At 38.9% G+C, this 19,169-nt stretch overlaps 1 protein-coding gene across 1 annotated transcript in view; it reads left to right on the top strand.

Annotated features, from left to right (window-relative positions):
* The window catches only part of LOC103509881 (cactin), a 32,527-nt gene extending 13,898 nt beyond the window's left edge, over positions 1 to 18,629 (top strand). Inside the window, exons 5-10 of the mRNA XM_008474513.3 lie at positions 8,605 to 8,773; positions 13,112 to 13,381; positions 14,341 to 14,516; positions 16,330 to 16,484; positions 17,115 to 17,259; positions 17,842 to 18,629. Of these exons, the coding sequence (XP_008472735.1) occupies positions 8,605 to 8,773; positions 13,112 to 13,381; positions 14,341 to 14,516; positions 16,330 to 16,484; positions 17,115 to 17,259; positions 17,842 to 18,030 (1,104 nt within the window). The 3' untranslated portion in view covers positions 18,031 to 18,629. The remainder of the gene's footprint in view (positions 1 to 8,604; positions 8,774 to 13,111; positions 13,382 to 14,340; positions 14,517 to 16,329; positions 16,485 to 17,114; positions 17,260 to 17,841) is intronic.
* Positions 18,630 to 19,169: the final 540 nt, after the last annotated feature.

Here is a 19,169-nt window from a genome sequence, read left to right as displayed (position 1 = left end):
CTGTGATACCCACAAAGTTGTGAAGAGGTTACTGCTTCACCACAAATAAATGATGATTTGATTTGAGGTTACTTTTTCTAATTAGCAGGTTCCATTATCGGCCTCTTCCCCCTATCCAACGAAAACGGATCAATGATTGGAGTATGATCAAGTTAATATCAGTTTAATTTAGTCTCATTTCCTTTACATGGATGGCGGCCATAAGTCTTGTTAGTTTATTAGCTCCTACACTGGGGTACATTTAGTTTGAGCTTCATCAGTGGCGTATTCATGGAAGATAAGGAAACAATGTCCATCTTCAAGGATTCATTTTAATTAATAAGTTAATTAATTTTATATTTAATTTTAAAACCCCAATTCTAGTTATCATTCTTGTGTTTTAAGGGTTGACCTTAAAGCTTCTTCTTTTTCTTCACCTTTCCCGTGTACAGTCGGGGTCGGCGTTTTTCGTCAGCCTCTCAATCAGCCCTAACTAGGGTGATTGATTTTCAAGATTTACCGAGTAATGACGAACTGATTGGTCGAATAATTACGAAGTGATTACCCGAATAGGGTAAGTGTACTAGTTATTGGCCCAAGTAAAAAACGTGTGCTAGTTATTGGCCTCCCAATGAATTCATCCCCATACCGTCTGTAACGGTTATCAAAAGAAAAGTTGAAGAAAATGTTAGGTAGGTACACCTATCTGTTAATTGCTATCTACATAATATCTTTTTTTAAAAAAAAAGAGGTTTGACAGAGGGAACTGTAACTGCTATGGTCTTATCGTCCCGAAATCGAAGAGAGAAGGAAGACGTTTGACAGGGGGAACTGTAACTGCTATGGTCTTATCGTCCCGAAATCGAAGAGAGAAGGAAGACAGGATAGGAGAAAGCCAGCCGTTCCGAGAACGAACATTATCCCATCAGGATGAAATCCGCCCCGGGCGGAAATCGAACCCGCGGCCTAGCGCTTACAAGGCAGACGCGCTACCAACTAAGCTAACTAGGCTGGCTTAATATCTTTAACTGTGCTAATTTTTTTACAGGGTTTAATAACTGGGCCACTTACCCAAAAAAAATCTTCAAATTCCACCATGAAACTGGTAACATATGAGTTGACTTTAGGAAAGCAATTTAGGTCTTCATCAATCATTGCTTTGTTATAGACTTTCCGGTGCTTTATGAAACCATGGGAAGTAACCAACTTTACTAATGTGATGACTGTGATGGTAGGTGTACCTTGGCGAATACCTGAGAACATATATTCTTTTGAGGAAAAAAAAATGTAAGTAGGTACAATAATTATACAATTCCACCAACCCACCATTAGTTTGATAGAATTACCAAAATAAACCTGCTTTTATGCGTGTGCTAGTTATTGGCCTCCCAATGAGTTAATCCCCATACCGTCTGTACCGGTTATCAAAAGAAAAGTCGAAGAAAATGTTAGGTAGGTATACCTATCTGTTAATTTATTGCTATCTACATAATATCTTTAACTGTGCTAATTTTTTTACAGGGTTTAATAACTGGGCCACTTACCCAAATAAATATCCAAATTCCACCATGAAACTGGTAACATATGAGTTGACTTTAGGAAAGCAATTTAGGTCTTCATCAATCATTGCTTTGTTATATGTAGACTTTCCGGTGCTTTATGAAACCATGGGAAGTAACCAAGTAATGTGATGACTGTTATGGTAAGTGTACCTTGGCGAATACCTGAGAACCTATATTCTTTTGAGGAAAAAAAAAAAGTAAGTAGGTACAATGTACAATTCCACCAATTCCTTGTTTACCAATTGAACGTGTAGTGGTCAACACGTTCAATTGGTAAACAAGAGGGTGCAAAATTCGACCGCAACTGTGGCGAACTTTATCCTGAACAAATTTAATAAGGTGCGTTCTCGGAACGGCTCGTTTTCTCCTATCCTGTTGAACGTGTAGTGGTCAACACGTTCAATTGGTAAACAAGAGGGTGCAAAATTCGACCGCAACTGTGGCGAACTTTATCCTGAACAAAAATAAGGTGCGTTCTCGGAACGGCTCGTTTTCTCCTATCCTGTCCTCCCCCTCCTCCTCTCTTCAATTTCCGAGTGATAAGACTTCATTTGCTATCAAACCTGTAAAAAAAACAGACCCTTTACATCCAGGTCTAACTTCGGGCCTGTCGACGTAAAAGACTTGCCATAAATAATAAGCTTTCAAGTGGTTTAGAGGCTCAATATTGTGCTCCACTAATTTCGGTAGTTTTAGCATCTCCACCAATATAGGTAAGTGATTTTGTCATCTCCAAATAGCACGATGGCGGGCGCGGCGAAGCGCAACGTGACGTTTTTTCGACGCGCAGATATTAATTGAGAAGTACAGGATGGCTCTTGGAATAGGGCCCAAGTACCAACATCTAAAGCTGTGTCCACACATAGTCGGCGCCGTCGATCGATGTCGACTGAAACCGTACACTGCCTCGACAACATAGATTACTTCGTCAATCGACCATCGATCAAGTCGATCGATGGCGTATGTATGGACACAGCTTAAGATATACCTACCTAGATCCTCTTGATTAATTTGTTTAGGTACTTTAGGTCAATCTCAGACCATGTGCCTTTTCAAATGAGCCTGATGGACGTGTAGATATTAAATGAGAAGTACAGGATGGCTCTTGGAATAGGGCCCAAGTACCAACATCTAAAGCTGTGTCCACACACAGTCGGCGCCGTCGATCGATGTCGACTGAAACCGCACACTGCCTCGACAACGTAAATTCACTTCGTCAATCAACCATCGATCAAGTCGATCGATGGCGTATGTATGGACACAGCTTTAGATACCTACCTAGATCCTCTTGATTAATTTGTTTAGGTTTAGGTCGATCTCAGACCATGTGCCTTTTCAAATGAGCCTGATAATCTCGATATTAAACCGAGCACTGTCCGAAGTAATAAAAATGATTTTCAATAAATTCTCAAAATGAAATTCCAGCTAATAATATTTATAAAGACGACGATAATTGGAAGAGGGACAAGATGGTTATCTCCCGGGTAAAAAATTAGATTATTAATATTTTATGCTTTGTAAGAAAATATTAATAATCCTTTATAAAAAGTTGTGCGCGCATCGCTTGCTCTTCTAAAACATTTCAGTCTTGAGGTGTGTTCAGAGTTTCACACATAGCCGACGGGCCGTCGATTGGCCGTCGATCAACGTCGATTCACATCGATCGACGGCCTTCGACTATGTGTGGACACACCTTTAGAGTACTTCAAAATTTAGATAAATCATCTGCCTAGGTAATAAAGTGGTCGAGACGCTCGTCTGATAATCGGGAGGGCGTGGGTTCAATCCCAGCCGAGGTATGGATTTTTTGTGTTGAGAATTGTATTTGCTCACAATAAAGGTAGGTACCTACATGGTATACATGCCTACTGCTAGGATAAAATAGTTTCCAGACTATTTTCGATGGTGTGGACTTTCTTATAAAATTTCCTTTTCTTTTTATTTTGGCAAAATAACTATCTTTTTCCAATAGGAGTTCCAAAAATGGTCATAGCTCTGAACTGTAGGAGGCAATCTAATAGAGACAAGTATACAGGGGGGGCATCATAACTAGAGATACCTACCTAAGCTCCAAGGGTTCGAATTCAAAGCTCTGTTTTTCCAATCCTCCAATTTTACAGGACATAATTTATCGCTCAAAACATAATTACCTATAATAACACTGGTCACTGCTCGTTTGTGCCAGTTCCTTTGGTAGCAATATTCCACGGACGTGACTTCTGCACAAGTACCGAAAATAATAATAATAAGAATTCTGGTAATCATGAAAATGACTGTCAAAAACTAGAGGTTTTTTTTAATTGACTTTGACACGAACTGCCAATCTCAGAAGTCCAGCACTATAAACACTACACATGAGATTTGATAGATGGAACTGCAATGAGGGATAGAGGCAACGGGGGTTATATCGTCCTGAAATCGAAAGGAAGAGGACAGGATGGTAAGGCGATATCCACCTTACCTGTTCTGGAATCCAACCTCTGAACTTAGAGCTACCTGTGCATTTTAAAAGAGAGAGTTTATCAAAGGTCTATTACCTTTAGGACCTTACCTGTTCTGGAATCCAACCTCTGAACTTAGAGCTACCTCTACATTTTAAAAGAGAGAGTTTATCAAAAATAGACCTTTACCTGTATTGCAACAATGTAAGGATTTCCTGCAATCTGATTGGTTCCTTCATTTTGGGTTGATGACTCATTGCTGTCACATTGATCTGGATGAACTACATAGATAGATGATTCTATACCTATAGGTCCCTGAGCAGATGGTTGAAAAACAACACTTCAAAGGATTTCCTGCAATCTGATTGGTTCCTTCATTTTGGGTTGATGACTCATTGCTGTCACATTGATCTGGATGAACTATATCTAGATAGATGATTCTATACCTAGGTACCTGGTCCCTGAGCAGATGGTTGAAAAACAACACTTCAAGAATTTCACAGCACTCTATCTAATACTAATGCTAATGCCATAATGACTCATCCTCCAAACCAACTCACTCTACACCGCGGGTAACCGCCTGAAATTAATCAAAACCGATCCCATTGTTCCGCCTGAAAGTTCCGAAATCATCCGAATAATGACGAACTGATTGGTCGAATAATTACGAAGAGATAAACCCGAATAGGGTAAGTGTACTAGTTATTGGCCCAAGTTTTAATTGCTAAGGTCTTATTGTCCCGAAATTGAAGACAGAAGGAAGACAGGATAGGAAAAAACCAGCCGTTCCGAGAACGAACATTAAAATCGATCCCGCGGCCTAGCACTTACAAGGCAGATTACCCATTCCTAAACACTTGTGAACTTCCTAGGTTTAACATTCAAAATGCTCAGCGGTAAACGTAGTCTCGCAGGATTATCAATTGCAACTCAGATCGGTAGGTAATTACTCCAATTGAGTGCATTGATAAGAAACCGCATGATTGGAAAACGCATCAATGAAAACCTGCCTTCCTAGTGTACTAGTTATTGGCCTCCCAATGAGTTAATCCCCATACCGTCTGTACCGGTTATCAAAAGAAAAGTCGAAGAAAATGTTAGGTACATAGGTATATACCTATGTATCTGTTAATTGCTATCTACATAATATCTTTAACTGTGCTAATTTTTTTACAGGGTTTAGGTAATAACTGGGCCACTTACCCAAAAAAATCTTCAAATTCCACCATGAAACTGGTAACATATGAGTTGACTTTAGGAAAGCAATTTAGGCCTTCATCAATCATTCCTTTGTTATAGACTTTCCGGTGCTTTATGAAACCATGGGAAGTAGGCAACTAGTGTGATGAGTTCCATACCTCGGCTGGGATTGAACCCACGCCCTCCTGTTTACCAGGCGAGCGCCTTGACCACTACACCACCGAGGCAGGTGTGTAACTAACTAATAACTTTGTTTCGCGGGTATAAAGCCCCGGTCATATCGCACCAAAGGGAACACCAAACCCATCCATAACCTTAAAGGTAAGTAAGTAGGAATTAAAGAAAAGCCTGATGTTAGCTTGGAGGGTAACGCGCCTGCCTTCCAAGCGCTAGGTCGCGGGTTCGATTCCCGCCTGGGACGAACTTTATCCTAAACAGATAAGGTTCGTTCTCGGAACGGCTGGCTTTCTCCTATCCCGTTCTTCTTTCTTCGATTTTTGGACGATAAGACCTCCATTGTTACAGTTCACTCCTAACTTTTACCGGTTCCACTTGAGCTTGGCAGTTATCAGTTATGGAGTGACGTTAAATCTCTATTAAAGAAATACAGCATGTCCCAGAAGTCCTGTACCGCTTTATCTTTTGAACGGCTAGGATTTGTTTAATTCTAGGCCTGTATCTTTTTGGTACAGGTACTGCAAGTAAGTACAGGGATTACAGCAACGAGCACATAAAAAAAAATCTGGTGTGAACATCACACGACTTTCCTTATCCTATTGAATTATGCTTATTTGAGTGTTCTTCTACCCTAACTTTTACAATATCTCTAACCGTTTTGTCGCTATAGCTGAAAACCGCCAAAAAACGGTCGAAATCTGTTCGCGCCTGCCTTCCAAGCGCTAGGTCGCGGGTTCGATTCCCGCCTGGGACGAACTTTATCCTAAACAGATAAGGTTCGTTCTCGGAACGGTTGGCTTTCTCCTATCCCGTTCTTCTCTCTTCGATTTTTGGACGATAAGACCTCCATTGTTACAGTTCACTCCTAACTTTAACCGGTTCCACTTAAGCTTGGCAGTTATCAGTTATGGAGTGACGTTAAATCTCTATTAAATTAAAGAAATACAGTATGTCCCAGAAGTACTGTACCGCTTTATCTTTTGAACGGCTAGGATTTGTTTAATCCTAGGCTTGTATCTTTTTGGTACAGGTACTGCAGGTACAAGGATTACAGCAAGGAGCACAAAAAAAGGATTTTTGAGGTTCTGTAAAATATTAATACCTTTTTGGTTCTCCTTTTCAAATTGATCCACAGAACTTGTAATTTTATAATGACTGCTGAAACCCTCCAAGAGATCCTAGGATTGGGAAAGAGCATTTATGGCCCATCTAGTGATCTTATTTGAATTTCTCGAGAAATTGCCATTTTTGTCCGAAATTCTGGGACCGCACCAAACTTTTACCCCTATCAACTCTCAAACACATGTTTGTCTAATTCAATATATGTATCTCTGTCTCATTCTAGCTCACATGGCCAGATCCAGACTAAGAGAGAGACATCAGCAGAATCTGAGACGAAAGCTAGAGTTACTCAAAGCAGAACAAGGCGTGATAAAGACAGAGAGAGATAGTGAGAGTGAGGGAGAGGGAGATAGGGAGGAGGGAGAGAGAGAGGAACAGCCTGGACCATCTTCTGTCTCGCTCGCACCCACGGGGGAAGATGATGAGTCTCAACATTCGACAGTGTAAGTATTTCTGCACTTGCAATTAGAGGGACTTTGGTTCGAATCTTTGTAGTGACATAAAGTCTTTTTTGAATGGGAAATTCCTTAACACTTTAATGCCCGATCTTTCTAGAGAGTTTTCAGTTAATCCAGAGTTTAAGGAATACTGGCCTGTGTAAATCAAATGGGTGACGTCAAAGAAAACCTTTGACACTGTGTTAACTTTCAGTGATAAGATCAGCCTTAAGTGTAGGTTAGCACGAAGGACTTCAGATCTGGAGATTGATGGTTCGATTCCAACTCAAGTCATGAAGCTTTTGAGTTAAAGGAAACGACATTTGACCGAAAATAAAGTTATTCCCAATATTTCAGTAATTTTCTTTGAAATTATTAAGAGCAGGATAAACAATGTATATTCTATTTAAGTACTATTCTCTTCATTTGAACAACCCTATACCTCCCCTTGTCCTTCTCATTTCAGTAGCTCGCAAGACACCAGGCCAGACAGAGAAGATCAAGAAGAGAGAGATGAAGCGACCATTCTTCTCGAGGAAAGCTTTGCCCAGTATGAAAGTGGAGGTTATAGTCCGGAATATTTGCCCATGTCAAGACTCGAACCCGGGACTCTGGTGTATAGCGAGGAGGATGATAACCAGCGACTGGTGTACGCTAGGATGCAAGTGCAGGGGACTGGGTCTAAAGTAGAGGTGAGCACCTATTTTATAGTTATTATTATTATTTTGTCAGCCTAGTTAGCTTGATTTGGGCCTGAACGACCGCCAACGTCAAATGAGGATACGGAACATTAAAGAAAACGTTAACTTGGAAGATAGGTCGCGGGTTCGATTCCTGCCCGGAGCTGATTTTATCCAAAACATATAAAGTTCATTCTCGGAACGGCTGGCTTTCTCCTATACTGTGTTCCTTCCCTTGTCGCTTTCGGGACGATAAAAGTGAGACCCTGTATTTTTTAATTACATATTTCAAGTTTGGAAAATGTGCAAAAATAAAATGAATATCTACCAATAGTGCTCCCCCCCCCCCCCCCAATAGAAAAAAATTTGTACAAACCAAATCTCCACCTGTCAGTTAGATAATGACCAGAGAGAGAGAGAGAGAGAGAGAGAGAGAGGAGGGTGGGAGGGTGGGGGGAAGAGATTAATTGTGGGAAATGGAACAACTGGACTCTACAATATCTACTCCTAGGTATATTTATATTATCTTAGGTAAGGAATATAAGTCCTATTAGTTATGTGAACAGCACATATTTCACTCGTATGTTTTCTCAATTAATATTATCATTAAAAATAGCGGTCCCTTTGCCAAAGAAATAGCAAAGGTTGAATACGAAGGGCATCCATTCGTAAAATTTTTGTAGCCAAAACCAAATGTCAGCCCAAAGCAATCACTGATGCATGGCTGATTGAGAGGCTGACGAAAAACGTCGACCCCGTCTGAACACGGGAAAAGGCGAGGAAGAAGAAGAAGAAGAAGAAGAAGAAGAAGAAGAAGAAGAAGAAGAAGAAGAAGAACCTATGTGCTAATGTGCTATGCTCTCCACTGCACTCTGTTTTTAGCCTGAGATATGAATGAATCTACTTGGATACCGTGTCTCTCAATGAAAAGTAACCCGCTTTTTCTGACGCAGTTTACTTATAAACACAATTTTGTAAATATCTCGTTTCACATTTGAATCCACAGGTAAAGAAGCGTCGTCAAGAGAGAGAAGCGGAGAGGGCAGAGAGAGAGGAAGAGATGGCGTTAACTCAGCGTGGCAAGGAGGCAGCTCAGTTTGAAGAGTGGCAGAGACAGGAAGATCAGTTCCATTTGGAACAGGCTAGGCTGAGGAGTACAATACGTATACAAGAAGGTAAGAGAAAAAAAGGCCTTAACAGTTACACTTTCCTCTATCTAACCACTTGAAGAGTGGCAGAGACAGGAAGATCAGTTCCATTTGGAACAGGCTAGGCTGAGGAGTACAATACGTATACAAGAAGGTAAGAGAAAAAAAAGGCCTTAACAGTTACACTTTCCTCTATCTAACCACTTGAAAAAAAAAAGAATAAAATTGAAATGACTGGCACAAATGTTGTTGTTGTTGTTGTTGTTGTAGCGGCTTTAGCTTTCGCCGAATGGCGATAGCAGAATAAAGAAAAGATGTCTTTTTGTATCTGCTATACACCGGGGTGATGGGTGATGGTCTCTAGCTCTAGCCATGTTAAATTGGCTGGCTCGCCCTGAACCGCAGTCAACCATCGTGAGGACTTGTGCTTGGTCTTTAAAAGCAGAGAAAACTCTTTGAGGAACTGCCAGCTTGCTGGGCTGGTTATGGTTAGCTGTTCTCCTTCCTGTTTATAGTCCCACAGCCAGACGCTAGTCTTCTCTCTGTTCAACGTCCCCTAGCCAGATAATGATTAAGCTTATACTCAAGTTCAGTGGTATTTAAATCCTCTCCTCTTTCCTTGCATTTTCTGTGGTCATGTCCCTATACCTCATCCTTTCTATCTTCAATGTTTTTATCTAAAATCTTTGGTGACATATTCAATAGCTCTCAAAAACCTTTTTTGCTCGGACTACAAGAAAGAAGTTTTCTAAGCAATTAAGCAAAGTGAAATGATTTTCCATTGAAAAAACAAAAATCCAACATTCAACTTTCCATAAAGTCAATAAGATGGGTGACACAGGGGAGGGGGATTCCTGATTGAAAATTAATGTTCAAACTTCAATGATTTTTTCTTCTTTTTTTTAACTTTTGCTCTCCATTTTTGGAATCCTAATCTCTCTTGGGAGATGAAAGTCTACGACGCGGATTTGTCATTTTTCCTCAAGTTTTGCAGAAATTAGGTTAACCTGGTGATTTAAATTTAATCTCACTGAAAAAACGGAGTGAGGTAACGATTTTGCATTTAGTTTATTTGTTTGTTTCGCACTAAATTTTGAAGGCTTCGATGAAATTTTACATACAAGTTGAAGCCTAAACTAAAATTTCTCGCTAGATTTTGGGATCATGGAAGCTATTTCCGAGTCGATTCAACCACTTGGATTAATTTGGAGCCTATTAAGTAGTTATAATCTACTTATTTAGACTTTGAACATTTGTTCATGTTTATTCTGCGTTGTTTTTTTGACTTGCCTTGTTGTTTTTGGTTTCAGAATACATGTGCTGATAATCAGGACTTTGCTATTCTGAGATTCCACGCTGGTCCTCCATATGAAGACATTGCATTCAAGATAGTCAACAGAGAATGGGAGTACTCCTACAAGAGAGGCTTCAGATGTCAGTTCCATAATAATATATTTCAGTTGTGGTTCCATTTCAAGCGATATCGATACAGAAGATAGGGGATACTTGTTATTTTTCACTTTCTATTACATATGTACATATTAGGTATAGAGATATTGAACCAGTACTTACTATGTAATGTTAAATTTTTGGAATAGATCCAAATGTTCGAAATTGGGAAACGAGTTTAAAGATGTGACTTTTTTCTGGGCGATTTTTTTTCTCTATTACATATGTACATATTAGGTATAGAGATATTGAACCAGTACTTACTATGTAATGTTAAATTTTTGGAATAGATCCAAATGTTCAAAATTGGGAAACAAGTTCAAAGATGTGACTTTTTTTTGTGCGATTTTTTTTTTATCGTAGCGATGAAACCTCTGCTACATTGGACTCCACGGGTCTGTGTCGTAACATGCCCGTTCCGTAGTATGTCCCTCGTCAGTGTCAGTTAGGCGAGAAGAGACCCAATACTTTCCATTTTGGTGATGGGTAAACATAAGAACACCAGAAAGTAACCCGTTGAAATCTCAGAATCATAATACAGATGACTGGCACAAATTTTGTTCCCTACTTAGAGCCTGTTCCCACATGCCGTGAGTTTCATACGACTTTTGCCCAATGTCCGTAGGCTATGTAATATGAGTGTTCCCTTCACGTCACGATTTTTTCCGAGCAAGTGGGATCCAGGCTCTTACTGCTCTTAGGCAAGTACAGTAGAACCTCGATTATATCAACTAATTGGGACCTTTGGAGTTGATATAATAGAGAGTTGATATAATCGAGGTCTCTGGGTGTATATTTAGGTAGGCAAGTAAAACAGATGAAATTACTTACAGAAAGTAAAAAGAAGAAAAGTTTTTATGGGACTGAGTGTAATGAACTTTTTTTTATTATAAGTAGGTTACTGAAGAATAAATAAAAATTAAATAATGACTTTTTTTATCCTAATTTTTTGATAGTCCAGGCAAAATTGATTCGCTTTTTGTTGATACTTTTGTGATTGCGACCAGTTCATATAGTTTAATTGACTCCAGTTCATATAGTTAAATTTCACGAACATACATACGCACATATCCAGTTTTGGCAAGTTCATTTGTCAGTTTGATTACCTAGAACTTTAAAACACACATTCTACCCTAGTACTCGGTTTACTTTACCCCAAAAGTTTGATTAAGCTTATGTTGTTGTTGTTGTTGTTGTTGTTGTTGTTGTAGCGGCTTTAGCTTTCGCCGAATGGCGATAGCAGAAAAGAAAAGATGTCTTTTTGTATCTGCTATACACCGGGGTGATAAACGCTGAAATTCTGTTTCGTGTTAATATAGGCCGGGCGGCGCTTCGAACTCTTGACGTTCGCGCGCCTCCCGGCACGCTTGATACACTAGTAACGTCAAATGACGAAAAAGTATATTGTTTTGATTAAAAAGTAGTTATCACAGATCGAACTGAAAATATCCAGCAAGACAGAGAACATAGATGTGGGATACTGGGAAACTTTACTATCACAACTTAAAGCAGTTTGAAGAGTGGCAGAGACAGGAAGATCAGTTCCATTTGGAACAGGCTAGGCTGAGGAGTACAATACGTATACAAGAAGGTAAGATTAAATAAGGAAAGGAATTTTTAAATGGCTCGAAAATTTCGTTCCCCACTTAGAACCCGTTCTTTCATATGAAACCCATGACTTTCATATGATTTTTCGAATGTCCTGTAGGCAATGTAATTTAAATAAGTGTTCCCACTACATAATACACGATTTTTTTTCGAAGGACAAGTGGGATTGGGTTCTTGGGTAAGTAATACACCTTGTTGGAATTTTATGCCTTGACTTGGACTCGAACCATCAACCTCCGGATCCAAAGTTTACCTCGCTCACTCAGGTTGGTAATGTCTACCACTCATACTCGGACCGTCAGACAGCTTGATACCCGGCTTTTTTTTTATGGAGCAGTTGCAATTGGGAAAATGTTATTAATAAAAGGTCGATTCCTACGTAAAAAGTTGTGAAAAATCCAAATCTGAGGTCAAAACTCCGAAAAAGTAACTTTAAAAGGTCGAAAATTGAATTTCTATTTGCTGTTCTAATGAAAAAGTTCAAATAGTTGTGACGTCAGATTTCACGTCAAAATGCGCAGAAACGCTTGCGCACAAACAAACAAAGCGGAAGTCTTGAATTATGACGTCATCACCTACGGAAGCGTATGCCGTGACGTCAAACTTCACGATTTACCGGTATTTTTTTAATCGATTTATCTCGGTATCTAGAAGTCGTAGAAGAAAAAGAAAAATTCAGTTCTTCCTTATTTTTCCTGCTCTATGACTTTGAAACATCACCCAAGTAAGCGCAACTGATCTATTGCGATTTTATAGTGCAGTTCTGATCTTAGAGTGAAAAAGTTTCAATAACAATCTGACCTTTACCCAATCAAAGATCAAAGCATGCCTTTGTTGTTGGTGTGTTAGCAGCGTCCACCATGTCACTGAGTAACATTGTTACTCCGTCGCGTCGTTCGAAAAAAACCCCCGTGAATGTCATTCTCTTTGTTCCATGACGTTTCAAATGTTGAGGAATTCTCCTCCTAGATGGATTAAAAATGGAGTTTGCAATACGACCTGCTGTTTTTAGTGTAAAGTGCCTCAAAGAAAATAATAAATAAAAATACCTTGTTGGCTTTTTCTGTTTGTTAATTTTCCACTTGTTTTTCTCTAAGTCAAGGCGCTCGCCTGGTAAACAGGAGGGCGTGGGTTCAATCCCAGCCGAGGTATGGAATTTTATCCTCAAAATAATTTGAGAATTTGACCACAATAATAGTAGTAGCCTACTGCTGGAGTAAAGGGACTTTTCAGTCTTATGCGAGCAGTATAAATAGCACTATTATTATTATTATTATTACATGACTAACTCCCTCATTTGTTTTCCAGGACGGGCCAAACCTATCGACCTCCTCGCCAAATACATCGGGTCCGAGGCAGAAGTGGATGCTGTGGAGATGCACGAACCATACACATACCTTACCGGTCTGGCTATTAAAGATCTGGAAGACCTACTGGAGGATATCAAAGTATACATGGAACTGGAAAAGGGAGAGAATGAGGCGTATTGGAATGATATCAGTATTATTGTAGAGGATGAACTGCATGGATTGAGGAAACTGGAGAAACAAGGACACAGCGACCTGACTAGACGGGAAGGTAAGGCCACTCACTATCAGGTAGACCTGACACACTAACAGGTACACCTAATCGGGCCCACCTGTCAGGTCTACCTGATAAATGAGGAGCACACACACTATCAGGTAGACCTGATGGTCAGTGGCTGACCTAAGGGGCGTTTGTCGATTCCCCCGAATTTTTCATTTGTTTCTATTTCCGGTGTTCTATTCCCCCGATGAAATATTTGAGTAGCCATGGACTGGATGTTCTATTCCCCCGATCTTGTGTGTACAGGTATAAAATTAGAGTATGTCAATTCCCCCTCATAACAAGATATTAATTACCTATGTAAAACCTTGATTTCGAATAGTAATGTTTTGAAGTTCGGGAAATCGGTATAAAATCGGGGGAATTGAATGCTGTCCGACCTAACACTCGTATTTATGAACAATAATGATCGTTCTTAGATCAGTATCAAGTCAAAATTGACCAATCAAATGCCTTAAGACTATGCTTAGCACGAACTTAAGAGCCAGCATTTTGTTCATAAATATGGGTGTAAGATTACATCGGTCAGTCTAGTTAGTTTTGAAGGATAGCACGTCTGCCTTTAGAGGTAGTGGGTTCGATTCCCACCCGGGGCGAAAGTTATCTCAACTAATAAGGCTCGGTCTCGAAACGGCTGGCTTTCTTCTACCCTAGCCTCCTTTTTTCTTCGATTCAGGGACGATAGCTGAGTAGGTAGTTGAAGAGTACTGATTGTCAACTCGGAAGTGCAGGGTTCGAATCGCTGCAAGAGCAAAAAAAAAAAAAAAAATACCTTTCCCGTTTCTGGATAGGGGTGGATCACGATGGATGTGAAAGAATGTGCCCTAAAGTTATTCAAAATAAATTTCCAGGGAGGTACAATCTGGTTTTCTTCTCTTGGGGGAAAAGAATGTCGAAAGAATTGACTCTGTCAGAAGCATCTGACTAATCTATTTATCTTGTGTCGCCAGGTATTCACGAGTCTGTAGCACAAGATGTGGCCTCTGTATTCAAAGGTAAAACTACAGCACAATTAGAAGCTCTACAGACACAGATCGAACTGAAAATATCCAGCAAGACAGAGAACATAGATGTGGGATACTGGGAAACTTTACTATCACAACTTAAAGGTAATTTCGTGTTCCTGGTAAAAAGACCTTTAATTTGATATATAGGTCGACCAGGTTTGGATAACTCCTTCTATGGAGACAGACCGACCGACCGACAGACAGACAGAAGACACCGAAGCGAATACAATAGTCCGTCCACTATACCTTTTATTATTAGTAATAATAAAGGAAGGACGGACTAAAAAGGAATTTATAGAAGTCGTTGAAGAACTAACAATTTTATAAGTTGGAGCCGCTCTCCAACTAAATACATCGCGTTTCTGGTGATCCTCGCTCGTGTCAGTACTTGGTTTAAAAAATGTCTCCATCCAAAGGGGCAATCGCTCGAGCATCATAGGCACATTGCCCTCTGGAAAGATGTTGACGATTTTTTTTTAAGATTTTATATGTTAAAAACTTCGTAAAATGCAATTGCTTGAAAATTTTAAACACCCAATCATGTAATGTTTGTCTTTGTCTCCTCACGTCATTAGTCATTACTTGTGCAGTCTATTCCTCAATCTTCAAAGGACTCCTCGTTTCTCATACAAGTAACTTCTCTAATTGTCCTCACGAGGCTGACTGCACTCCGCAATTCAACACCAAAACCGAATTAAAAAAAAATAATAATAATAAAAAAAAAAATACCCCGCCAGGAATTGAACCCGGGACTTTGTAACGGACTAACGTAATGACAACCATTGTCCTGCTTATCTCTTATCTTGCCACGTTCCGACCTCCTCATTAGGAAAATATTGACACTAAAACTCGAACCATTAATAAAATTGATAAGTATGTTTAGAACCTGTCAATATTTACAGTAGATGTCAATATTATTTTGAATAGGATTATTATTAAACCCTACCTGCTATTATGGGCTCTTATAAAATTTGCATTGAAAAAAAAAAGAAATAATTAAAAATAAATAAATATCTAATTAAATTCTGTGGGCCCCGATCAGGTCTATGAAATAACTATAGATCACCTTCTACTGAGGTCTGCAGTTCACTGATCAATGCCCAATCAAACTCTTTTTTTTTCAAGAGTTTGATAGAGGGAACTGTAACTGCCAAGGTCTTATCGACTCGAAGTCTTATCCGTTCAGGGAAAAATCCGCCCCGGACGGGAATCGAACCCGCGACCTAGCGCTCTCCAAGCTAACTAGGCCTGGAACGCATTTTGTGCTACCTGACTTGAGAATTTTATGGTGTCAAATGGACAAACAAGATTTGATTCATTTGCTACGTTCAGAAATCGTATACCAGTGGTCTTTACCACGATACCAGGAATAATTCTGCATTTTCCTCTCCTCATTTTCCACTCCGCACTCAGGAAAAACGTCATATCTACGTTATTGTTTCACGTGGAATTGAACTGAGCTGCGGAGACTATCTTTCTCTTAAAATAGTCTAAATACTTCTTTAGTCAGCTCCCATGGTGTAGTGGTCACTGCACTCGCCTTGCACGCGGGAGATCCGGGTTCGATTCCCGGCGGGGTCAAGAAATTTGTATCATGCAAATGATTGATCCCGTGACTGGCTGTTGCGGGGCCCACTCAGCCTCGTGAGGAAAATGAGTAGCTATGACATGTAAATGCGCATAGCGACCGGTGCCAGCATGGTAGGTAAACATTGGTTGTTAGGATTATTGAGATACTTATTGGGAAAAATCCTACAATGCTGCAGTGAGCACCAAAGTTGTGACATAATAACACAAAGAAATTGCATTTACATTTACATTTTATTACAAATAGTCTAAATTTATCCTAGGAGGTATTTAATTTGTACATTAATCTTCAAAAAATTAAGAATTGAAATCTAAAATAACATCCTGTTCTATTTTGTTTCCCAGAACGTGATCACAGCTGAAGAGAAGGCACTACAACGTGAAGCAAGGAAAGGTATGGGCGGTGATGAGGCTGAGTTCAGTGTGGAGAGTTTACTTGATCCGCAAGTATACCTGTGGTCCGATAAATATCGCCCTAGGAAACCGCGATACTTTAACAGGTGAGTCATTGTAATCAAGAAGACAAAATACAGTTGAAATAAATAAAATAATAATAAAGTATTCCTTAAGCCTTAAGGGGCTGTTCCATCTTAACTCCGTACACAAAACGCCCACCCTTAGCTTAGCTGTAGGGGCATACAGCCCTAAAAGAAGGGTTAAGCTTATACTAATCTTGGGATTGGGAAAATACAGCAGCACACCTATCCGGATACCAACCACCCTTAACGTTGCTTAACTTCAGTGATCCACCGAGAACTTGTGTATTCAAGTACTATCGCCGATGGTTATATTTACCTCCTCAAAATCTAGAATTGTCTGTTTACTGACTCCATTTCGGGCAATTAATTACTGTCTCATTAGTAAAATCTCTGGTTAAGTCCTAATTAAGTCTTTGGTGAATTTTGGTGATTTTTCAACCCCTCAATCAATCTAGTAATATTTTCCATTGTTTTACAGAGTTCACACTGGTTTCGAGTGGAACAAATACAATCAAACTCATTACGATATGGACAATCCTCCTCCCAGTAAAATCTCTGGTTAAGTCCTAATTAAGTCTTTGGTGAATTTTGGTGATTTTTCAACCCCTCAATCAATCTAGTAATATTTTCCATATTTCCATTGTTTTACAGAGTTCACACTGGTTTCGAGTGGAACAAATACAATCAAACCCATTACGATATGGACAATCCTCCTCCCAAGATAGTACAAGGCTACAAGTTTAACATATTCTATCCTGACTTGATTGATAAGAACTCTACACCTCAATACTTCCTGGTAAGAGATTGAAGAAAGGTTTTATTTTGTAGCATTGTTCTTTAAAAGGAGCTTTTCCATCCAACTATTTAATTTCTAGAAGACTGAGCGGCAATGCTAATCTTTTGTAGACCAACCTCAGTGGTGTAGTGGGCTTTGAATCTGGAGGTTGGTGGTTCGAGTCCAAGTTAAGTCATGAAATTTTAGCATGGTGCACTAAGCGAGGAACAATATTTGTGACAAGCTGTTAACACAAGTAAAATTCCTTTCCAAATACTCGTATGTCAATGCCTCCTGAAAATATTGAGACCCTTTTGAGCGTACTATATTAAAAAAAAAGAAAATTTTTTTTCGCTATTTTCAAGATTTTTGAGGCTGTTAACACAAGTAAAATTCCTTTCCAAATACTCGTATGTCAATGCCTCCTGAAAATATTGAGACCCTTTTGAGCGTACTATATTATACAATAGTAACGTCAAATGACGAAAAAGTATATTGTTTTGATTAAAAAATAGTTTTAAATCTACTTATTTAGACTTTGAACATTTGTTCATGTTTATTCTGCGTTGTTTTTTTGACTTGCCTTGTTGTTTTTGGTTTCAGAATACATGTGCTGATAATCAGGACTTTGCTATTCTGAGATTCCACGCTGGTCCTCCATATGAAGACATTGCATTCAAGATAGTCAACAGAGAATGGGAGTACTCCTACAAGAGAGGCTTCAGATGTCAGTTCCATAATAATATATTTCAGTTGTGGTTCCATTTCAAGCGATATCGATACAGAAGATAGGGGATACTTGTTATTTTTCACTTTCTATTACATATGTACATATTAGGTATAGAGATATTGAACCAGTACTTACTATGTAATGTTAAATTTTTGGAATAGATCCAAATGTTCAAAATTGGGAAACAAGTTCAAAGATGTGACTTTTTTTTGTGCGATTTTTTTTTTATCGTAGCGATGAAACCTCTGCTACATTGGACTCCACGGGTCTGTGTCGTAACATGCCCGTTCCGTAGTATGTCCCTCGTCAGTTAGGCGAGAAGAGACCCTTTCCATTTTGGTGATGGGTAAACATAAGAACACCAGAAAGTAACCCGTTGAAATCTCAGAATCATAATACAAAATAGTTGCTGTTTGCTGTGACTCAAAATATTAGGAATTAATATGAGGTGTACGGTTTGTAAATGTACCTTTACAAATTCAGTTTCTTCTCTTATTTTCTTCATGGTACATAGATAAGAGCCAGCATTGTATAATAAATGTACAGGACTGTAAAATTCTTACAGCATAGGTACTTAACGTATGTACTGTACGCTAAAGTTAAAAGATCCCTATGAATATTATAAAAAATAAATGGTAAACTTCATACTTACACAAAAGTCTCATGCGAAAGCTGTCTTTTCATTTTGTTTATCAAACTTATGTGTGTGTTTGTTTGTTTGTTTGATTTTTTTTTCTTCATAAAGTTCTTATGTAAGAAATAATACAAAGTCTGAAGTAAGAAGATTTTTTCTTTCTTTTTTGAAAATAATGAAAAGTTTTCATATTTGTCACTTTTTTAAAGAGGGAGAGAGAGAAAGAGAGGTAAACAACAAATGTATTTTTTCTCTTTGTTGCATTAATAACATAAAAAATAGGAGAGAGAGAGAGAGAGAGAGATAGATGGAAAATAAAATATGGGGAAATGTTTTTTTTTTTTCACATTTTCCGATTTTTTTAAAGAAAAAAATAAAATAGTAATAATAAAACTCGCCTTTTGAAAAGATTATCAGAAGTTCAAAAATTGTGAAATCCCTCCCCCCCCCGGAGTCCTCTCCCCCCCCCCAAGTTTAAAACTTTAGCAATTAACCTCTAGGATTGAAATGGTGTAGTGTTGTATTTCTGGAACTGTTTTTTTTTTTGTTTTTGTTTTTTTTTTTTTT

This window comes from Diaphorina citri, unplaced genomic scaffold (assembly GCF_000475195.1).
Source record: "Diaphorina citri unplaced genomic scaffold, Diaci psyllid genome assembly version 1.1 scaffold540, whole genome shotgun sequence".
In the NCBI taxonomy this organism is placed as follows: Eukaryota; Metazoa; Arthropoda; class Insecta; order Hemiptera; family Psyllidae; genus Diaphorina; species Diaphorina citri.
This window is presented reverse-complemented; position numbering and strand designations above follow the sequence as displayed.